The sequence below is a fragment of the Oncorhynchus clarkii genome, chromosome 7 (genome assembly GCF_045791955.1).
Source record: "Oncorhynchus clarkii lewisi isolate Uvic-CL-2024 chromosome 7, UVic_Ocla_1.0, whole genome shotgun sequence".
Lineage (NCBI taxonomy): Eukaryota > Metazoa > Chordata > Actinopteri > Salmoniformes > Salmonidae > Oncorhynchus > Oncorhynchus clarkii.
Window position 1 is genome coordinate 4,101,022 of NC_092153.1, and position 24,451 is coordinate 4,125,472.

The 24,451-nt window shown below is 43.4% G+C and overlaps 1 protein-coding gene across 1 annotated transcript in view; it reads left to right on the forward strand.

The window, feature by feature from the left end:
* Positions 1-1,271: 1,271 nt before the first annotated feature.
* LOC139414040 (progesterone-induced-blocking factor 1-like) overlaps positions 1,272-24,451 on the forward strand; it is a 62,236-nt gene continuing 39,056 nt past the window's right edge. The window contains exons 1-9 of the mRNA XM_071161916.1: positions 1,272-2,015; positions 3,412-3,512; positions 4,643-4,841; positions 7,833-7,952; positions 8,315-8,448; positions 8,626-8,734; positions 9,428-9,609; positions 13,871-13,996; positions 16,102-16,200. Coding sequence (XP_071018017.1) covers positions 1,758-2,015; positions 3,412-3,512; positions 4,643-4,841; positions 7,833-7,952; positions 8,315-8,448; positions 8,626-8,734; positions 9,428-9,609; positions 13,871-13,996; positions 16,102-16,200 — 1,328 coding nt within the window. The 5' untranslated portion in view covers positions 1,272-1,757. The remainder of the gene's footprint in view (positions 2,016-3,411; positions 3,513-4,642; positions 4,842-7,832; positions 7,953-8,314; positions 8,449-8,625; positions 8,735-9,427; positions 9,610-13,870; positions 13,997-16,101; positions 16,201-24,451) is intronic.

Consider the following 24,451-nt stretch of genomic DNA (forward strand, 5'->3'; position numbering starts at 1 on the left):
GAGGGAGGACACCTGTCTAGGGAGGACACCTGTCTAGGGAGGACACCTGTCTAGGGAGGACACCTGTCGAGGGAGGGCACCTGTCTAGGGAGGACACCTGTCTAGGGAGGACACCTGTCTAGGGAGTCATTTCTGGAGTCTCAGAGGATGTTTTATTGCTTTATTTAAGGATATTCCAGGAGTGATCGATGAACACTGAATCATATGGCTAATGGCAAGAAGGAGAAGAGTTAGTCTCTTCTAGTGATCTTTTTTGACGTGGAATCTCTCCCTACTCGACCTGGGATGTATGTACTGTTGGAGCTTCTGTAAAACGGCCTTTTACAATGTTCTTTCTGCCAAATGTGTGAACATAGAAGAAGTGTCTGCTGATGGGAGAAGCTGAGATGTGTGATGTGTGGGAAAGACCACTATGAAGGAGATGTTAAATGTATAGTAGAAGAGAATAGACAAGGAGCAACATGTTGCAACTGTGGTGGGGAGCATGAAGAGCAATCAACTGTGGTGGGGAGCATGAAGAGCAATCATTGGAGTTCCCGATGTAGGGTGAAAGAGACTGAGGTTGCTCAAATCAAAGGCAGTTGAGAGTCTCCTATGCAGAGGCTGTCAAAAGGGTTGAAAGAGTGAGTATATCTGAAGGTCCTGCGGTAGTGAAGAATGGTATGCCTACATTGGAGCCTTCACCACAGGCTGAGAATCAACAGCAGGACCCAGAAATCCTTCATGTAGTGGACTCTGTGTCATTTATAGCATTGGTGATAGACGGAACTGCACAAGTTGAAAGTAAATCAAGAAAGATCGATATAATTGTTAATGTAGCTGAACTATTTCTGGGATTAAAATATGTATACATTATTATTATTATTTTAAGTTATTTTTAGTATTTTTAAAATGTTTGTTTTCACCCCACCCAGTAGGGGGTGGCAATGCACCATTTGGGGATGTAGTCCGCCAATAAAACCTCGAAGAAGAAAACCGTGCTGCCTGCCTGCCCCCGAACATTCTCTCCCCGCTTAACCATCTCCCTCAGATTACCACTCAAAAGCAATACATTTTCTATTGACTGTCAATCTCATTATGTTTTGTTTTGTTTCTTTAAAGCGCTTTGAGATCCTTTATGTAATGAATAGCGCTAAAAAAAAGTAGAATAAATTATTATTAAATGTTGCTGTTTCTGGCGGACATTTTATGTGGTTGCAAAACAAACGGAAGTGACTCGGATGTCACTTCCGTTTGTTTGTTGTGATCCGCTAGCGGCGGTTTCTATGCGATTCGAAGCGGGACCGTTGAAATTATGAAAACAGCGACCACCCAACATTTAGGGTTGTTCGCGAATATAAATAGGAAATGCTAAACCCCATTTAATTTATGGATATTACAACAAAAAAACTGAATAATTTGTAAGGAATTAGCCAGCTAGCTATGAAGCTACCTGTTGGACAGTGAACATGTCCAACTATTCGACGTTAGCTAACTATAACTATGTAACTAACTAGTACTGTACAGTAGCTAACAGTTAATGCAACCACACACAAGGAGCTAGTTACCAGTATATGTCGTGCAACAGTCGACGTTGTTAGCTAGTTAGTACAATCATGCAACTAGCTAGCTAACGCCTTAACTGTCCTTGAACTCTTGAGTTCGCTAATCCTTAATCTTCGGTAATACTAAAGTTATATGCTCAGTAGTTAGCTGGCAAAAAGCAGATCACTACTTGTTTGACAAAAGCGAGGTGGCTAACGTTATCTAGGTACAAAATGCCTCCGAAGAAGCAGAAAAACCCGTCGGTGAATATCTCCAGCTCCCTAGAGGAGTCGGAAGAATTCAGTCTGGAGACCACGGTGCCTACGGAAGACATCTCGTCGTCGGACGAACGGGACCGCACCGGGACACAGAAAGTCACCCGACAGCTCCTCGAGAGGAAAGAGCTACTGCACAACTTACAGCTGTTAAAAATAGAGATGTCGCAGAAAAATCTCATCATAGATAACATGAAAGTGGACCACTTGACAAAGGTAGTTAGCTAGGATCTCAAAGATGTTCTATCGAGCTACCAAACCTTCACATCAGCATACATGTGGGGCTGCTTCTCAAATAGTATCCTATTCTATTACTTATGACTAGAGGGCCCTAAAGTAGGGACGTCAAACGACGTTCAGCCTGCTTCTTTTATGTTATCTTTAACTCTACATGGTTGGAAAATGACTTGTAAGTAAGCATTTCACTGTTAGTTTACACTTGCCTATGGAGAATGTGACATAAAATGTGACTTGCTGCACAGACCCTATGGACACTCCTCTAGACCCCCCCCCCCCCCTTAAAAAAAACCTCTGTCCCGCTTTAAAGTTACTCTTGACAGTTTTTAATAGTAGAATGCACAAGGTGCAATTTCTAAATTGGGTGGTGCATAATCAGGTCCTCTTGTCATGTCAGTCATTACAGACCGTAGAGAGATATTTATAACGTGTCAGAGATGTCCAGATCAACTAGCCCACGTCAGCTAAAGTTGAAAAATTAAAACATTTCAACTAGCCCACGTCAGCTAAAGTTAAAACATTTCAACTAGCCCACGTCAGCTAAAGTTAAAACATTTCAACTAGCCCACGTCAGCTAAAGTTAAAACATTTCAACTAGCTTACGTCAGCTAAAGTTAAAACATTTCAACTAGCCCACGTCAGCTAAAGTTAAAACATTTACTCATAAAGTGTTAAACAAATCAAAACATATTTTAGATTCTTCAAAGTAGCCACCCTTTGCCTTGATGACAGCTTTGCACACGCTTGGCATTCTCTCAACCAGCTTCACCTGGAATATAATTTTCCAACAGTCTTGCTGAGCACTTGTTGGCTGCTTTTCCTTCCCTCTGCGGCCCAACTCATCCCAGACCATCTCGAGTGGGTTGAGGTTGAGTGATTGTGGAGGCCAGGTCATCTGATGCCTCATTCTCCTTCTTGGTGTTGGGTCATTGTCCTGTTGAAAAACTATATGCCATTTTATTTTTTAAACTGTTTCACAAAGGTTGTGAAGCTAAATACATTTTCCAGACCCAGTATAATTTGCATTTCGTTATCTTGTTGTTTTTAGTCCCACCCTTTTAGCTCCAAACACAACCCTGTCCTTTCAACATGAATTTCCCATGGTATTGTACTTAATCGGGTAGGAACTGATAAAGGAGTCCAAAAACATGCGGCCATTTTAGATTTATTTACATTATATACCAGATAGCACCAGAACGGGGTATGTCCTGCCCCGGCTGAAGTAGTGCACTATAATAGGAAAGAGAATTAGGGGCCATTGGGGACACGCATATGTATCACTCTACTTGTTCTGTGCTCTCTTCCCTAGACGGAGGAGCTGGAGCTGGGGACACGTTTATGTATCACTCTACTTGTTCTGTGCTCTCTTCTCTAGACGGAGGAGCTGGAGGAGAGGCTGAATGTTGCCCTGCACCAGAAACAAGTTCTGGCTCTGAGACTGGACAGCCAGCTGCAACTCACCCAGGATGAGAGGAGGTAGGAACAGAGTTGAGACTGGACAGACAGCTGCAACTCACCCAGGATGAGAGCAGGTAGGAACAGAGTTGAGACTGGACAGACAGCTGCAACTCACCCAGGATGAGAGGAGGTAGGAACAGAGTTGAGACTGGACAGACAGCTGCAACTCACCCAGGATGAGAGCAGGTAGGAATAGATCTGAGACCTTGACTAACAAGTCCTGGCTCTGAGACTGGACAGCCAGCTGCAACTCACCCAGGATGAGAGCAGGTAGGAATAGATCTGAGACCTTGACTAACAAGTCCTGGCTCTGAGACTGGACAGCCAGCTGCAACTCACCCAGGATGAGAGGAGGTAGGAACAGATCTGAGACTGGACAGCTAGCTGCAACTCACCCAGGATGAGGAGGTAGGAACAGATCTGAGACTGGACAGACAGCTGCAACTCACCCAGGATGAGGAGGTAGGAACAGATCTGAGACTGGACAGCCAGCTGCAACTCACCCAGGATGAGAGCAGGTAGGAACAGAGTTGAGACTGGACAGACAGCTGCAACTCACCCAGGATGAGAGTAGGTAGGAATAGATCTGAGACCTTGACTAACAAGTCCTGTCCCTGAGACTGGACAGCCAGCTGTAACTCACCCAGGATGAGGAGGTAGGAACAGATCTGAGACCTTGACTAACCTTAGCCATAATAATATGGCAGATACAGAGTCTCTCTGATCAGTCGTAGGGGTCGTAGGTCAACACAGGATCACCTTGCTGAACCCAGAACCTCTAAAAGATTGGAAGATGTTCAACCAAGTCTCTCTGATCAGTCGTAGGGGTCGTAGGTCAACACAGGATCACCTTGCTGAACCCAGAACCTCTAAAATATTGGAAGATGTTCAACCAAGTCTCTCTGATCAGTCGTAGGGGTCGTAGGTCAACACAGGATCACCTTGCTGAACCCAGAACCTCTAAAAGATTGGAAGATGTTCAACCAAGTCTCTCTGATCAGTCGTAGGGGTCGTAGGTCAACACAGGATCACCTTGCTGAACCCAGAACCTCTAAAAGATTGAAAGATGTTCAACCAAGCAGGCATGGAAAGGGTGCCCTCTTTTTATATTTGCCTCAAGTCAGTGTGGTTCTCTGTCTGTCCTGCAGGAAGCAGCAGGCTCTTAGGAAGCAGGAGATGGATGGGATCCTACTGAGACAGAAGCAGCTGGAGGAGACTAACAGACAGCTGTGTGACAAGGCAGGAGACCTGCGACGCAGCCTCAGGGACCTGGAGCTCACCGAGGACAAATACAAGGAGCTCCGAGATATCCCAGAGGAGAGACTCTCTATCACTGAATATGTAGCGGTGAGACCTGGGGAGAGATCCTGCTAATGTAGTGTGTTAATGATGTGTGTTGTGGTAATGTGGTGTGTTGTGGTAATGTGGTGTGTTGTTATATCCCAGAGGAGAGACTCTCTATCACTGAATATGTAGCGGTGAGACCTGGGGAGAGATCCTGCTAATGTAGTGTGTTAATGATGTGTGTTGTGTTATAATGCAGTGTGTTGTTATAATGCAGTGTGGTGTGTTGTGGTAATGTGGTGTGTTGTGTTAATGCAGTGTGTTGTTATAATGCAGTGTGTTGTTATAATGCAGTGTGTTGTTATAATGCAGTGTGTTGTGTTATAATGCAGTGTGTTGTGTTATAATGCAGTGTGTTGTGTTATAATGCAGTGTGTTGTTATAATGCAGTGTGTTGTTATAATGCAGTGTGTTGTTATAATGCAGTGTGTTGTGTGTTAATGCAGTGTGTTGTTATAATGCAGTGTGTTGTTATAATGCAGTGTGTTGTGTTATAATGCAGTGTGTTGTTATAATGCAGTGTGTTGTTATAATGCAGTGTGTTGTGTGTTAATGCAGTGTGTTGTTATAATGCAGTGTGTTGTTATAATGCAGTGTGTTGTGGTAATGCAGTGTGTTGTGTGTTAATGCAGTGTGTTGTTATAATGCAGTGTGTTGTTATAATGCAGTGTGTTGTTATAATGCAGTGTGTTGTGTTATAATGCAGTGTGTTGTTATAATGCAGTGTGTTGTGTTATAATGCAGTGTGGTGTGTTGTGGTAATGCAGTGTGGTGTGTTGTGGTAATGTGGTGTGTTGTTATATCCCAGAGGAGAGACTCTCTATCACTGAATATGTAGCGGTGAGAACTGGGGAGAGATCCTGCTAATGTAGTGTGTTCATGATGTGTGTTGTGTTAATGATGCAGTGTGTTGTGGTAATGATGTGTGTTAATGATGTGTGTTGTGTTAATGCAGTGTGTTGTGGTAATGCAGTGTGTTGTGGTAATGTGGTGTGTTAATGCAGTGTGTTGTGTTAATGCAGTGTGTTGTGTTAATGCAGTGTGTTGTGTTAATGCAGTGTGTTGTGTTAATGCAGTGTGGTGTGGTAATGTGGTGTGTTAATGCAGTGTGTTGTGGTAATGTGGTGTGTTAATGCAGTGTGTTGTGTTAATGCAGTGTGGTGTGGTAATGTGGTGTGTTAATGCAGTGTGGTGTGGTAATTTGGTGTGTTAATGCAGTGTGTTGTGGTAATGCAGTGCGTTGTGTTAATGCAGTGTGGTAATGTGGTGTGTTAATGCAGTGTGTTGTGTTAATGCAGTGGGTTGTGTTAATGCAGTGTGTTGTGGTAATGCAGTGTGTTGTGGTAATGTGGTGTGTTAATGCAGTGTGTTGTGGTATTGTGGTGTGTTAATGTGGTGTGTTGTGGTAATGTGGTGTGTTAATGCAGTGTGTTGTGGTAATGTGGTGTGTTAATGCAGTGTGTTGTGGTATTGTGGTGTGTTAATGTGGTGTGTTGTGGTAATGTGGTGTGTTAATGCAGTGTGTTGTGGTAATGTGGTGTGTTGTGTTAATGCAGTGTGTTGTGGTAATGTGGTATGTTAATGCAGTGTGTTGTGGTAATGCAGTGTGTTGTGTTAATGTGATATGTTAATGCAGTGTGTTGTGTTAATGCAGTGTCTTGTGTGTTAATGATGTGTGTTTTGGTAATGCAGTGTGTTGTGTTAATGATGTGTGTTGTGGTAATGCAGTGTGTTGTGGTGTGTTAATGCAGTGTGTTGTGTTTTAATGCAGTGTGTTGTGTGTTAATGCAGTGTGTTGTGTTAATGTGATATGTTAATGCAGTGTGTTGTGTTTATGCAGTGTGTTGTGTTAATGCAGTGTGTTGTGTTAATGCAGTGGCTTGTGTTAATGTGGTGTGTTAATGCAGTGTGTTGTGTTAATGCAGTGTGTTGTGTTAATGCTGTGTGTTGTGTTAATGCTGTGTGTTGTGTTAATGCTGTGTGGTGTCTTAATGCAGTGTGTTGTGTTAATGCTGTGTGTTGTGTTAATGCAGTGGGTTGTGTTAATGCAGTGTGTTGTGGTAATGTGGTGTGTTAATGCAGTGTGTTGTGGTAATGGGGTGTGTTAATGCAGTGTGTTGTGTTAATGCAGTGTGTTGTGTTATAATGCAGTGGGTTGTGTTATAATGCAGTGGGTTGTGTTATAATGCAGTGGGTTGTGTTATAATGCAGTGTGTTGTGTTATAATGCAGTGTGTTGTGTTATAATGCAGTGTGTTGTGGTAATGCAGTGTGTTGTGTGTTAATGCAGTGTGTTGTTATAATGCAGTGTGTTGTGTGTTAATGCAGTGTGTTGTTATAATGCAGTGTGTTGTTATAATGCAGTGTGTTGTGTTATAATGCAGTGTGTTGTTATAATGCAGTGTGTTGTGTTATAATGCAGTGGGTTGTGTTATAATGCAGTGTGTTGTGGTAATGCAGTGTGTTGTGTGTTAATGCAGTGTGTTGTTATAATGCAGTGTGTTGTGTGTTAATGCAGTGTGTTGTTATAATGCAGTGTGTTGTTATAATGCAGTGTGTTGTGTTATAATGTAGTGTGTTGTTATAATGCAGTGTGTTGTTATAATGCAGTGTGTTGTGTTATAATGCAGTGTGTTGTGGTAATGCAGTGTGTTGTGTGTTAATGCAGTGTGTTGTTATAATGCAGTGTGTTGTGGTAATGCAGTGTGTTGTGTTATAATGCAGTGTGTTGTGTTATAATGCAGTGTGTTGTGTTGAAATGCAGTGTGTTGTTATAATGCAGTGTGTTGTTAAAGTTCAGTGCGTTGTTATAATGCTGTGTTAATGCTGTGTGGTGTTCTCCCAGGTGTGTTAATGCTGTGTGGTGTTCTCCCAGGTGTGTTAATGCTGTGTGGTGTTCTCCCAGGTGTGTTAATGCTGTGTGGTGTTCTCCCAGGTGTGTTAATGCTGTGTGGTGTTCTCCCAGGTGTGTTAATGCTGTGTGGTATTCTCCCAGGTGTATTTCTATGAGGTGGTGAGTCCTCTCAAAGCCCAGCTCTCTGAGCTCCATGTCAAGAGGAACAGCCTGACAGACGACCTGGAGACACACAGGACTGAGATCAAGGCCCTTATGAAGGTATACACACACACACACACACACACACACACACACACACACACACACACACACACACACACACACACACACACACACAGAGGACAGATCAGAGCCTTCGTGGAGGTACAGATAGAGAGGACAGATCAGAGCCTTCATGGAGGTACAGACAGAGAGAGGACAGATCAGAGCCTTCATGGAGGTACAGACAGAGAGAGGACAGATTAAAGCCTTCATGGAGGTACAGACAGAGAGAGGACAGATCAGAGCCTTCATGGAGCTACAGACAGATAGGACAGCTTAGAGCCTTCATGCAGGTACTGTTTGTCTTAGAGCAGTGTCGGTCCATGTGATTGTATTGTAACCTTCCTCCTGTGGTGTAGAGTTACGAGGAGGAGCGCAGGGTGAGGTCAGAGCTGGAGATCAGGAACCAGAGACTAACTCTGGAGCTGGCTGACACTAAAGGGCTCATCCAGGAGGGAGACTTCAAGCGGGACAATTACTCTAACATCAAACGGTAAGAGAGGGAGAGAGAGAGAGAGGGGGAGGAAAGACCACCTCGGTTTTCATCAAGTGTCCCTGTCAGATCAAATGTCTGAAGAAGGATTTACAAAATGGATTCTTTCACTTTGAAAAATGTATTTGTGTGTTTAGACATTTAGAAACTAAACGTCGATCCTCCCTTCCTTTCCAGTGAGCGGGATGCGTTTGAGTGTGAGGTGAGAGAGTTGAGGAAGAGACTGGAGCTGCTGGAGATGACTCATGAGGTCCAGACCAGGGAGAGGAATGAGCTGAGTCGAGAGGTACAACACCAACCTGGATACTACTTCTACCCGCCTAACACCTTGATGTTGCCAATGTTGCCAACATGGGACTTTTCACAGTACCACTGATTGGCTGATAGGTGTTGTCTCACCTTCCTTAGTGGAAGATACTGACTGGAAGTCCCTCTGAATTACAGCATCTGCTAAATGACAACATGTCACGTTAAATGTCCTCCAGGTGTCTGCAGCAGACGGTGCCCCTCCTCCAGATGGATAGACTACCCCTAACCCCTCTGTCCTCCAGGTGTCTACTCTGCAGCAGTCGGTGACCCTCCTCCAGATGGATAGACAACCTCTAACCCCTCTGTCCTCCAGGTGTCTACTCTGCAGCAGTCAATGCCCCTCCTCCAGATGGATGAAGACTACCTCTAACCCCTCTGTTCCAAGTGTCTACTCTGCAGCAGACGGTGCCCCTCCTCCAGATGGATTGACTACCTCTAACCCCTCTGTGTTCCAGGTGTCTACTCTGCAGGAGACAGTGACCCTCCTCCAGATTGATAAAGACTACCTCTAACCCCTCTGTGTTCCAGGTGTCTACTCTGCAGGAGACAGTGACCCTCCTCCAGATGGATTGACTACCTCTAACCCCTCTGTGTTCCATGTGTCTACTCTGCAGGAGACAGTGACCCTCCTCCAGATGGATTGACTACCTCTAACCCCTCTGTGTTCCAGGTGTCTACTCTGCAGCAGACGGTGACCCTCCTCCAGAAGGATAAGGAATATGTTCACAGACAGAGCATGGAGCTGAATGTGCGCTGTGCCCACCAGGAAGACCGTCTAGAGAGGCTGCAGACCCAGCTGGACGGCGCCCAGAGGGCCAGGGAGGAGGTCTATCACAAATACATTGCTTCTAGGTCAGTACCCCTCCCTAACCCTTCTGGGTCGGTACCCCACCCTAACCCTTCTATATCAGTACTCCTCCCTAACCCTCCTAGGTCAGTACTCCTCCCTAACCCTTCTAGGTCAGTACCCCTCCCCAACCCTATAACAGCCTACACTCTTCTGGGAAGGCATTAATATGGATTTGGACCCCCCCATTTGCTGCTATAACAGCCTCCACTCTTCTGGGAAGGCTTTAATATGGAGTTGGATCCCCCTTTGCTGCTATAACAGCCTCCACTCTTCTGGGAAGTCATTAATATGGAGTTGGACCCCCCTTTGCTGCTATAACAGCCTCCACTCTTCTGGGAAGGCATTAATATGGAGTTGGTCCCCCCTTTGCTGCTATAACAGCCTCCACTCTTCTGGGAAGTCATTAATATGGAGTTGGTCCCCCCTTTGCTGCTATAACAGCCTCCACTCTTCTGGGAAGTCATTAATATGGAGTTGGACCCCCCTTTGCTGCTATAACAGCCTCCACTCTTCAGGGAAGGCATTCCACTAGATGTTGGAACATTGCTGTGGAGACTTGCTTTCATTCAGCCACAAGAGCATTAGTGAGGTCGGGTACTGAGGTGGGCGATTAGTCCTGGCTCGCAGTCTGCTTTCCAATTCATCCCAAAGGTGTTCGATGGGGTTGAGGTCAGGGCTCTGTGCAGGCCAGTCAAGTTCTTCCACACCAATCTCGACAAACCATTTCTGTATGGACCTCGCTTTGTGCACAGGGGCATTGTCATGCTGAAACAGGAAAGGGCCTTCCCCAAACTGTTGCCACAAAGTTGGAAGCACAGAATCGTATAGAATGTCATTGTCTGCTGTAGCGTTAAGATTTCCCTTCACTGGAACTAAGGGGCCAAAACCATTATTCCTCCTCCACCAAACTTTACGGTTGGCACTATGCATTCAGGCTCGTAGCCTTCTCCTGGCATCCACCAAACCCAGATTCGTTCGTCGGACTGCCAGATGGTGAAGCGTGATTCATCACTCCAAAGAACGTGTTTCCACTGCTCCAGAGTCCAATGGCGGTGAGCTTTAAACCACTCCAGCCGACGCTTGGCATTGCGCATGGTGATCTTAGACTTGTGTGCAGCTGCTCGGCCATGGAAACCCATTTCATTTAATTTGGGTTAAATCGGTTTGACACAGTTCAGTTGAATAAATTCAGTTGAATAACTGACTTAGGTATCCCCCTTTCCCAGTTTGGAACTCTGTCGTGAGTTCTGGAACTTTCCACTTCACAATAGAGGCAATTACAGTTGACCCGGGGCAGGAATGTGACAAACTGACTTGTTGGAAAGGTGGCATTCTATGACGGTGCCACGTTGAAAGTCACTGAGCTCTACAGTAAGGCCATTCTACTGCCAATGTTTGTCTATGGAGATTGCATGGCTGTGTGCTCGATTTTATACACCTGTCAACAACGGTTGGGGCTGAAATAGCCAAATTCATTAATTTGATGGGGTGTCCACATACTTTTGTATATACTGTACCAGTCATAAGTTTGGACACGCCTAATTCATTCAAGGGTTTATCTTTATTTTTGTTATTTTCTACATTGTGAAGACATCAAAACTATGAAATAACACATATGGAATCATGTAATAACCAAAATAGTGTTAAACAAATTAAAATACTTTTTATATTTTAGGTTCTTCCACGTAGCCACCCTTTTCTTTGATGACAGCTTTGCACACTCTTGACATTCTCTCAACCAGCTTCACTTGGAATTATTTTACAACAGTCTTGAAGGAGTTCCCACATATGCTGAGCACTTGTTCGCTGCTTTTATTTCACTCTGCGGTCCAACTCATCTCAAACCATCTCAAGTGGGTTGAGTTCGGGGGATTGTGGAGGCCAGGTCATCTGATGCAGCACTCCATCAATCTCCTTCTTGGTCAAATAGCCCTTACACAGCCTGGAGGTGTGTTGGGTCATTGTCCTGTTGAAAAACAAGTGATAGTCCCACTAAGCCCAAACCAGATGGGTTGATGTATCGCAGCAGAATGCTGTGGGAGCCATGCTGGTTAAATATGCATTGAATTCTAAATAAACCACTGACAGTATCACCAGCAAAGCACCATCACACCATAACACCTCCTCCCCCATGCTTCACGGTGGGAACCACACATGCAGAGATCATTCGTTCAACTACTCTGCATCTCACGAAGACACAGCGCTTGGAACCAAACATCTCATATTTGGACTCATCAGACCGAAGGACATGTTTCCACCAGTCTAATGTCCATTGCTCGTGTTTCTTGGTCCAAGCAAGTCTCTTCTTCTTATTGGTGTCTTTTAGTAAATCAAATCAAATCAAATTTTATTTGTCACATACACATGGTTAGCAGATGTTAATGCGAGTGTAGCGAAATGCTTGTGCTTCTAGTTCCGACAATGCAGTAATAACAAGTAATCTAACTAACAATTCCAAAACTACTGTCTTGTACACAGTGTAAGGGGATAAAGAATATGTACATAAGGATATATGAATGAGTGATGGTACAGAGCAGCATAGGCAAGATACAGTAGATGGTATCGAGTACAGTATGTACAAATGAGATGAGTATGTAAACAAGTGGCATAGTTTAAAGTGGCTAGTGATACATGTATTACATAAGGATACAGTCGATGATATAGAGTACAGTATATACGTATGCATATGAGATGAATAATGTAGGGTAAGTAACATTATATAAGGTAGCATTGTTTAAAGTGGCTAGTGATATATTTACATCATTTCCCATCAATTCCCATTATTAAAGTGGCTGGAGTTGAGTCAGTGTCAGTGTGTTGGCAGCAGCCACTCAATGTTAGTGGTGGCTGTTTAACAGTCTGATGGCCTTGAGATAGATAGAAGCTGTTTTTCAGTCTCTCGGTCCCAGCTTTGATGCACCTGTACTGACCTCGCCTTCTGGATGATAGCGGGGTGAACAGGCAGTGGCTCGGGTGGTTGATGTCCTTGATGATCTTTATGGCCTTCCTGTGACATCGGGTGGTGTAGGTGTCCTGGAGGGCAGGTAGTTTGCCCCCGGTGATGCGTTGTGCAGACCTCACTACCCTCTGGAGAGCCTTACGGTTGAGGGCGGTGCAGTTGCCATACCAGGCGGTGATACAGCCCGCCAGGATGCTGTCGATTGTGCATCTGTAGAAGTTTGTGAGTGCTTTTGGTGACAAGCCGAATTTCTTCAGCCTCCTGAGGTTGAAGAGGCGCTGCTGTGCCTTCTTCACAATGCTGTCTGTGTGAGTGGACCAATTCAGTTTGTCTGTGATGTGTATGCCGAGGAACTTAAAACTTGCTACCCTCTCCACTACTGTTCCATCGATGTGGATAGGGGGGTGTTCCCTCTGCTGTTTCCTGTTAGTAGTGGCTTATTTTCAGCAATTCGACCATTAAGGTCTGATTCACGCAGTCTCCTCTGAACAGTGAAGCAGTGAAGCATTTATTTGGGCTGCAATTTCTGAGGCTGGTAATTTTAATGAACTTATCCTCTGCAGCAGAGGAAACTCTAATGAACTTATCCTCTGCAACAGAGGAAACTCTAATGAACTTATCCTCTGCAGCAGAGGAAACTCTAATGAACTTATCCTCTGCAACAGAGGAAACTCTAATGAACTTATCCTCTGCAACAGAGGGAACTCTAATGAACTTATTCTCTGCAGCAGAGGAAACTCTAATGAACTTATCCTCTGCAACAGAGGGAACTCTAATGAACTTATTCTCTGCAGCAGAGGAAACTCTAATGAACTTATCCTCTGCAGCAGAGGAAACTAATGAACTTATCCTCTGCAGCAGAGGGAACTCTGGGTCTTCCTTTCCTGTGGCGGTCCTCATGAGAGCCAGTTTCATCATAGCGCTTGATGGTTTTTGCGACTGAACTTGAAGAAACTGTCAAAGTACTTGAAATGTTACGTATTGGCTGACCTTCATGTCTTAAAGTAATGATGGACTGTCGTTTCTCTTTGCTTATTTGAGCTGTTTTTGCCATAATATGGACTTGGTCTTTTACCAAATAGGGATATCTTCTGTATACCACACCTACCTTGTCACAACACAACTGATTGGTTCAAACGCATTAAGAAGGAAAGAAATTCCACAGTTTAAGCACACCTGTTAATTTAAATGCATTCCAGGTGATTACCTCATTAAGCTGGTTGAGAGAATGCCAAGAGTGTGCAAAGCTGTCATCAAGGCAAAGGATGGCTACAATCAGGTATAATATAATGGTTTTTCCACAGAGACCACTACAAAACAGAGTACGAGAATAAACTTGCTGAGGAGCTGGAGAACATTCGTCTGAAGACCAGCCAGGAGATCGACAGCCTGCAGAGGACCTCAAAGGAGATGTACGAGAGAGAGAACAGGTGAGATTATAGAGATGGACCAGAGAGAGAGAACAGGTGAGATTATAGAGATGTACGAGAGAGAACAGGTGAGATTATAGAGATGGACCAGAGAGAGAGAACAGGTGAGATTATAGAGATGTACCAGAGAGAGAACAGGTGAGATTATAGAGATGGACCAGAGAGAGAGAGCAGGTGAGATTATAGAGATGTACCAAAGAGAGAACAGGTGAGATTATAGAGATGCACCAGAGAGAGAGAACAGGTGAGATTATAGAGATGGACCAGAGAGAGAACAGGTGAGATTATAGAGATGTACCAGATAGAGAACAGGTGAGATTATAGAGATGTACCAGAGAGAGAGAGAGAGAGAGAGAGAGAGAACAGGTGAGATTATAGAGATGTACCAGAGAGAGAACAGGTGAGATTATAGAGATGAACCAGAGAGAGAACAGGTGAGATTATAGAGATGAACCAGAGAGAGAACAGGTGAGATTATAGAGATGTACCAGAGAGAGCAGGTGAGATTATAGAGATGTACCAGAGAGAGAGAACAGGTGAGATTATAGAGATGTACCAGATAGAGAACAGGTGAGATTATAGAGATGTACCAGAGAGAGAACAGGTGAGATTATAGAGATGTACCAGAGAGAGAGAACAGGTGAGATTATAGAGATGTTTCAGAGAGAGAACAGGTGAGATTATAGAGATGTACCAGAGAGCGAGAGAGAACAGGTGAGATTATAGAGATGTACCAGAGAGAGAACAGGTGAGATTATAGAGATGTACCAGAGAGGGAGAAAAGGTGAGATTATAGAGATTTTTCAGAGAGAGAACAGGTGAGATTATAGAGATGTACCAGAGAGAGAACAGGTGAGATTATAGAGATGTTTCAGAGAGAGAACAGGTGAGATTATAGAGATGTACCAGAGAGAGAGAGAGAACAGGTGAGATTATAGAGATGAACCAGAGAGAGAACAGGTGAGATTATAGAGATGTACCAGAGAGAGAACAGGTGAGATTATAGAGATGTACCAGATAGAGAACAGGTGAGATTATAGAGATGTACCAGAGAGAGAACAGGTGAGATTATAGAGATGTACCAGAGAGAGAGATAGAGAACAGGTGAGATTATAGAGATGAACCAGAGAGAGAACAGGTGAGATTATAGAGATGTACCAGAGAGAGAACAGGTGAGATTATAGAGATGTACCAGAGAGAGAGAGAGAGAGAACAGGTGAGATTATAGAGATGTACCAGAGAGAGAGTTTGAGAGAGAACAGGTGAGATTATAGAGATGAACCAGAGAGAGAACAGGTGAGATTATAGAGATGTACCAGAGAGAGAGCAGGTGAGATTATAGAGATGTACCAGAGAGAGAACAGGTGAGATTATAGTGATGTACCAGATAGAGAACAGGTGAGATTATAGAGATGTACCAGAGAGAGAGAGAGAACAGGTGAGATTATAGAGATGTACCAGAGAGAGAACAGGTGAGATTATAGAGATGTACCAGAGAGGGAGAGAACAGGTGAGATTATAGAGATGTACCAGAGAGAGAGAGAGAACAGGTGAGATTATAGAGATGTACCAGAGAGAGAGAGAGAACAGGTGAGATTATAGAGATGTACCAGAGAGAGAACAGGTGAGATTATAGAGATGTACCAGAGAGAGAGAGAGAGAACAGGTGAGATTATAGAGATGTACCAGAGAGAGAGAGAGAGAACAGGTGAGATTATAGAGATGCCGCCCGTGTCCTCTAGAGGGGACTCTTTCACTGTGTTCTGAATACAGTACTGTACTTCACTCAGACCATGTATTCAGATATTCAACAAATTGTGTGATTCAGTGCCCCTAAAAATGCACCTTATTCCCTATTTAGTGCCCTTGTCGAAAGTAGTGCGCTATGCACCCTATTCGATAGTGCACTACTTTTGACTAGGACCCATAGGTACCATTTGAGACAGTTTGATTGGGAGACTATTCATTTTTTAATTTTTTTACTTGAAGTCGATTGTTTGTTAATTCTGTTTTAATTCTTACTGCTTCTGTCTGTCCTCTAGGAACCTCTGTGAGACGCTGTGTTAATTCTGTTTTAATTCTTACTGCTTCTGTCTGTCCTCTAGGAACCTCCGTGAGACGCGGGACAACGCAGTGCTGGAGAAGGACAGAGCGACGACGGCAGAGAGAGAGACACAGGCCAGATACGACCAGCTACTAGAACAGTAAGAGACACAGGCCAGATACGACCAGCTACTAGAACAGTAAGAGAGAGAGAGACCAGATACTACCAGCTACTAGAACAGTAAGAGAGAGAGGCCAGATACGACCAGCTACTAGAACAGTAAGAGACACAGGCCAGATACGACCAGCTACTAGAACAGTAAGAGAGAGAGACCAGATACGACCAGCTACTAGAACAGTAAGAGAGAGACACAGGCCAGATACGACCAGCTACTAGAACAGTAAGAGAGAGAGAGACCAGATACTACCAGCTACTAGAACAATAAGAGACACAGGCCAGATACGACCAGCTACTAGAACAGTAAGAGAGAGAGACCAGATACGACCAGCTACTAGAACAGTAAGAGAGAGAGAGAGACCAGATACTACCAGCTACTAGAACAGTAAGAGAGAGAGAGAGACCAGATACTACCAGCTACTAGAACAGTAAGAGAGAGAGAGAGACCAGATACGACCAGCTACTAGAACAGTAAGAGAGAGAGAGAGACCAGATACTACCAGCTACTAGAACAGTAAGAGAGAGAGAGAGACCAGATACGACCAGCTACTAGAACAGTAAGAGAGAGAGACCAGATACTACCAGCTAATAGAACAGTAAGAGAGAGAGAGACCAGATACTACCAGCTAATAGAACAGTAAGAGAGAGAGAGACCAGATACTACCAGCTACTAGAACATTAAGAGAGAGAGACCAGATACTACCAGCTAATAGAACATTAAGAGAGAGAGACCAGATACTACCAGCTACTAGAACAGTAAGAGAGAGAGAGAGACCAGATACTACCAGCTAATAGAACAGTAAGAGAGAGAGAGACCAGATACTACCAGCTACTAGAACAGTAAGAGAGAGAGAGAGACCAGATACTAGAACAGTTAGAGAGAGAGAGACCAGATACTACCAGCTACTAGAACAGTAAGAGAGAGAGAGAGACCAGATACTACCAGCTACTAGAACAGTAAGAGAGAGAGAGAGACCAGATACTACCAGCTACTAGAACAGTAAGAGAGAGAGAGAGAGACCAGATACTACCAGCTACTAGAACAGTAAGAGAGAGAGAGAGACCAGATACGACCAGCTACTAGAACAGTAAGAGAGAGAGAGAGACCAGATACGACCAGCTACTAGAACAGTAAGAGAGAGAGAGAGAGACCAGATACTACCAGCTACTAGAACAGTAAGAGAGAGAGAGAGAGAGACCAGATACTACCAGCTACTAGAACAGTAAGAGAGAGAGAGAGACCAGATACGACCAGCTACTAGAACAGTAAGAGAGAGAGAGAGAGACCAGATACTACCAGCTACTAGAACAGTAAGAGAGAGAGACCAGCCTGGTTCCAATACAATAGTTAGTGTGCCGGTTTAGATTCAGTTTTGCCCTTTTCGACTAAAACGACTAAATTCATGTTGAAGGGGGTGGATGGTCTGAAACAGCACTCTCTGAGACACTTGATACATACAGGCCCTGGTCTATATATATACAGAACAAGAAACACAACATGCTGCCATTTCAAAGATTTTACTGAGTGACAGTTCATATAAGGACATCAGTCATTTGTAATAAATGTATTTGGCCCTCATCTATGGATTTCACATGTCTGGAAGTAGAGATATGCTCAATGAGTGAGGAGAGATATGCTCAATGAGTGAGGAGAGAAATGCTCAATGAGTGAGTAGAGATATGCTCAATGAGTTGACATGACTGGGAGTAGAGATATGCTCAATGAGTGACATGTCTGGGAGTAGAGATATGCTCAATGAGTGACATGTCTGGGAGTAGAGATATGCTCAATGAGTTGACATGTCTGGTGAGTAGAGATATGCTCAATGAGTTGACATGACTGGGAGTAGAGATATGCTCAATGAGTGACATGTCTGGGAGTAGAGATATGCTCAATGAGTGACATGTCTGGGAGTAGAGATATGCTCAATGAGTTGACATGTCTGGTGAGTAGAGATATGCTCAATGAGTTGACATGACTGGGAGTAGAGATATGCTCAATGAGTGACATGTCTGGAAGTAGAGATATGCTCAATGAGTGACATGTCTGGGAGGAGAGATATGCTCAATGAGTGACATGTCTGGGAGTAGAGATATGCTCAATGAGTGACATGACTGGGAGTAGAGATATGCTCAATGAGTGACATGTCTGGGAGTAGAGATATGCTCAATGAGTTGACATGTCTGGGAGTAGAGATATGCTCAATGAGTGACATGTCTGGGAGTAGAGATATGCTCAATGAGTTGACATGTCTGGGAGTAGAGATATGCTCAATGAGTGACTAGTCTGGGAGTAGAGATATGCTCAATGAGTGACATGACTGGGAGTAGAGATATGCTCAATGAGTGACATGTCTGGGAGTAGAGATATGCTCAATGAGTGACATGACTGGGAGTAGAGATATGCTCAATGAGTTGACATGTCTGGGAGTAGAGATATGCTCAATGAGTGACTAGTCTGGGAGTAGAGATATGCTCAATGAGTGACATGTCTGGGAGTAGAGATATGCTCAATGAGTGACATGACTGGGAGTAGAGATATGCTCAATGAGTGACATGACTGGGAGTAGAGATATGCTCAATGAGTTGACATGTCTGTTCAGTACGCAGGCCATGGAAGTCTTCATGTTTAGCCTCTGAGAATGTTATATAAATGTTATACATTGCGACAGGTGGCCGTGCCTTATCATGTTGAGACATGAGGTGATGGCGGCGGATGAATGGCACGACAACGGGGCCTCAGGATCTCGCCACGGTATCTCTGTGCGCATTCAAATCGCCACCTATAAAATATAACAGTGTTCGTTGTCCGTAGCTCATGCCTGCCCATCACCATAACCCCACCGCCACCACGGGGCGCTCTGTTCCACAACGTTGACGTCAGCAAACTGCTCGCCCACACCAAGCCATTCACGTGGTCTACGTGGTCTGCAGTTGTGAGGCCGGTTTGACGTACTTCCAAATTCTCAAAAATGACGTTGTCGGCAGCTTGTGGCAGAGAAATTAACATGAAATTCTCTGGCAACAGCTCTGGTGAACATTCCTGCCGTCAGCATGCTAAGTGCACTCTCCCTCAAAACCACTGTCATCTGTGGGCGTTGTGCTGTGTGACGACAACTGCACATTTTAAAGTGGCCTTTTATTGTCCCCCAGCACAAGGCGCACCTGTGTAACGATCATGCTGTTTTAATCAACGTCTTGATAGGCCACAACTGTTAGGTGGATGGATTATCTTGGCAAAGGAGAAACGCTCACTAACAGGGATGTAAACACATTTGTGCAAAACATTTTGAGAGAATTAAGCTTCTTGTGCGTCTGGAACATTTCTGTGATCTTTTATTTCAACTCATGAAACATGGGACCAACACTTTTTAACGTTGCTTTTCAATCAAAATGTATTTGTCAAATGCTCCCGAATACAACAGGTGTAGTAGACCTCACAGTGAAATGCTGAATACAACAGGTGTAGTAGACCTTACAGTGAAATGCTGAATACAGCAGGTGTAGTAGACCTCACAGGGAAATGCTGAATACAACAGGTGTAGTAGACCTTACAGTGAAATGCTGAATACAACAGGTGTAGTAGACCTTACAGTGAAATGCTGAATACAACAGGTGTAGTAGACCTTACAGTGAAATGCTGAATACAACAGGTGTAGTAGACCTTACAGTGAAATGCTGAATACAACAGGTGTAGTAGACCTTACAGTGAAATGCTGAATACAACAGGTGTAGTAGACCTCACAGTGAAATGCTGAATACAACAGGTGTAGTAGACCTCACAGTGAAATGCTGAATACAACAGGTGTAGTAGACCTTACAGTGAAATGCTGAATACAACAGGTGTAGTAGACCTTACAGTGAAATGCTGAATACAACAGGTGTAGTAGACCTTACAGTGAAATGCTGAATACAACAGGTGTAGTAGACCTCACAGTGAAATGCTGAATACAACAGGTGTAGTAGACCTCACAGTGAAATGCTGAATACAACAGGTGTAGTAGACCTCACAGTGAAATGCTGAATACAACAGGTGTAGTAGACCTCACAGTGAAATGCTGAATACAACAGGTGTAGTAGACCTCACAGTGAAAAGCTGAATACAACAGGTGTAGTAGACCTTACAGTGAAATGCTGAATACAACAGGTGTAGTAGACCTTACAGTGAAATGCTGAATACAACAGGTGTAGTAGACCTTACAGTGAAATGCTGAATACAACAGGTGTAGTAGACCTCACAGTGAAATGCTGAATACAACAGGTGTAGTAGACCTCACAGTGAAATGCTGAATACAACAGGTGTAGTAGACCTCACAGTGAAATGCTGAATACAACAGGTGTAGTAGACCTCACAGTGAAATGCTGAATACAACAGGTGTAGTAGACCTCACAGTGAAATGCTGAATACAACAGGTGTAGTAGACCTCACAGTGAAATGCTGAATACAACAGGTGTAGTAGACCTCACAGTGAAATGCTGAATACAACAGGTGTAGTAGACCTCACAGTGAAATGCTGAATACAACAGGTGTAGTAGACCTCACAGTGAAATGCTGAATACAACAGGTGTAGTAGACCTTAATGCTATTTCAAAAATATGAATGCGAGTAAGAAATCAAAGTAACAAGTAGTTATGGCAGCAGGAAAATAACAATAGCCAGACTATATACAGGCAGTAACTATATACAGGCAGTACCGGTACAGAGTCCATGTTTATATTTATATTAGGTTATATTTTAGTTCAGGTTAGTATAAGTTACTAAAGCTACTTTTATGATACCCTGTTAACATGTTTGTTCCTTCCTGAGGACATAACTAGGTAGCACCTCAAAGGTGTATCATTATGTACGTAATAACTCGTCTGACTGGATTCCACTGAGATGTCTGTCTCGACATCATGGGTGTCATGGTTATCAGCTTGACCTTTACATGTTGGGTGGGGAGAACACCTAGTTGTGTTGTGCTTTCTCCGACTGGTTGGCTGGCTGGCTGGCTGACTGACTGGTTGACTGACTGGTTGACTGACTGGTTGACTGACTGGCTGGCTGGCTGACTGGCTGGTTGACTGACTGGATGGTTGACTGACTGGTTGACTGACTGACTGGCTGGTTGGCTGGCTGGTTGACTGACTGGCTGGTTGACTGACTGACTGGTTGACTGACTGACTGGCTGGTTGACTGACTGACTGGTTGACTGAGTGACTGGCTGGTTGACTGACTGGCTGGCTGGTTGACTGACTGACTGGTTGGTTGACTGACTGGCTGGTTGACTGACTGACTGGTTGACTGACTGACTGACTGGCTGGTTGACTGACTGACTGGTTGACTGACTGACTGGTTGACTGACTGACTGACTGAATGACTGGCTGGTTGACTGACTGACTGGCTGGTTGACTGACTGAGTGGCTGGTTGACTGGCTGGCTGGTTGACTGACTGGCTGGTTGACTGACTGACTGACTGGCTGGTTGACTGGCTGGCTGGTTGACTGACTGACTGGTTGACTGACTGGCTGGTTGACTGACTGGCTGGTTGACTGGCTGGCTGACTGACTGAGTGGTTAATTATGTTTAATTAAAGGGTGTTCATATGGAAGTACAGTCAGTCAGGGGTCAACTGGCGTCACAGCCTCGGTATGATCAAACGTTTAGCTACAGCTTCACTATGAACAAACGTTTAGCTACAGCTTCACTATGAACAAACATCTAGCTACAGCTTCACTATGAACAAACATCTAGCTACAGCTTCACTATGAACAAACGTTTAGCTACAGCTTCACTATGAACAAACGTTTAGCTACAGCTTCACTATGAACAAACATCTAGCTACAGCTTCACTATGAACAAACGTTTAGCTACAGCTTCACTATGAACAAACGTTTAGCTACAGCTTCACTATGAACAAACGTTTAGCTACAGCTTCACTATGAACAAACTAGCTACAGCTTCACTATGAACAAACGTCTAGCTACAGCTTCACTATGAACAAACGTTTAGCTACAGCTTCACTATGAACAAACGTTTAGCTACAGCTTCACTATGAACAAACGTCTAGCTACAGCTTCACTATGAACAAACTAGCTACAGCTTCACTATGAACAAACGTTTAGCTACAGCTTCACTATGAACAAACGTTTAGCTACAGCTTCACTGAACAAACGTTTAGCTACAGCTTCACTGAACAAACGTCTAGCTACAGCTTCACTATGAACAAACGTCTAGCTACAGCTTCACTATGAACAAACGTCTAGCTACAGCTTCACTATGAACAAACGTTTAGCTACAGCTTCACTATGAACAAACTAGCTACAGCTTCACTATGAACAAACGTCTAGCTACAGCTTCACTATGAACAAACGTCTAGCTACAGCTTCACTATGAACAAACGTCTAGCTACAGCTTCACTATGAACAAACGTTTAGCTACAGCTTCACTATGAACAAACGTTTAGCTACAGCTTCACTATGAACAAACGTCTAGCTACAGCTTCACTATGAACAAACTAGCTACAGCTTCACTATGAACAAACGTTTAGCTACAGCTTCACTATGAACAAACGTTTAGCTACAGCTTCACTATGAACAAACGTTTAGCTACAGCTTCACTATGAACAAACGTCTAGCTACAGCTTCACTATGAACAAACTAGCTACAGCTTCACTATGAACAAACGTTTAGCTACAGCTTCACTATGAACAAACGTTTAGCTACAGCTTCACTATGAACAAACGTCTAGCTACAGCTTCGCTATGAACAAACTAGCTACAGCTTCACTATGAACAAACGTTTAGCTACAGCTTCACTATGAACAAACGTTTAGCTACAGCTTCACTATGAACAAACATTTAGCTACAGCTTCACTATGAACAAACATCTAGCTACAGCTTCACTATAGCTACAGCTTCACTATGAACAAACGTTTAGCTACAGCTTCACTATGAACAAACGTCTAGCTACAGCTTCGCTATGAACAAACTAGCTACAGCTTCACTATGAACAAACGTTTAGCTACAGCTTCACTATGAACAAACGTTTAGCTACAGCTTCACTATGAACAAACTAGCTACAGCTTCACTATGAACAAACGTCTAGCTACAGCTTCACTATGAACAAACATCTAGCTACAGCTTCACTATAGCTACAGCTTCACTATGAACAAACGTTTAGCTACAGCTTCACTATGAACAAACGTCTAGCTACAGCTTCGCTATGAACAAACTAGCTACAGCTTCACTATGAACAAACGTTTAGCTACAGCTTCACTATGAACAAACGTTTAGCTACAGCTTGAAGGTGAATAACATATATGATTTACGAGGAAGTTAGTTTCACAATGTTCGGTAACATTTGTTGGTTTCTCCAGTGTAATATCCCAGTACTTTAGAGGTCTCTACAATATATAGATGTTGTTTGTTGGTTTCTGCAGTACTTTAGAGATCTCTACAATATATAGATGTTGTTTGTTGGTTTCTCCAGTACTTTAGAGATCTCTACAATATATAGATGTTGTTTGTTGGTTTCTCCAGTACTTTAGAGATCTCTACAATATATAGATGTTGTTTGTTGGTTTCTCCAGTGTAATATCCCAGTACTTTAGAGGTCTCTACAATATATAGATGTTGTTTGTTGGTTTCTCCAGTGTAATATCCCAGTACTTTAGAGGTCTCTACAATATATAGATGTTGTTTGTTGGTTTCTCCAGTATAATATCCCAGTACTTTAGAGATCTCTACAATATATAGATGTTGTTTGTTGGTTTCTCCAGTACTTTAGAGGTCTCTACAATATATAGATGTTGTTTGATGGTTTCTCCAGTACTTTAGAGGTCTCTACAATATATAGATGTTGTTTGTTGGTTTCTCCAGTACTTTAGAGGTCTCTACAATATATAGATGTTGTTTGTTGGTTTCTCCAGTACTTTAGAGATCTCTACAATATATAGATAGATGTTGTTTGTTGGTTTCTCCAGTATAATATCCCAGTACTTTAGAGATCTCTACAATATATAGAGGTTGTTTGTTGGTTTCTCCAGTGTAATATCCCAGTACTTTAGAGATCTCTACAATATATAGATGTTGTTTGTTGGTTTCTCCAGTGTAATATCCCAGTACTTTAGAGATCTCTACAATATATAGATGTTGTTTGTTGGTTTCTCCAGTGTAATATCCCAGTACTTTAGAGATCTCTACAATATATAGATGTTGTTTGTTGGTTTCTCCAGTACTTTAGAGATCTCTACA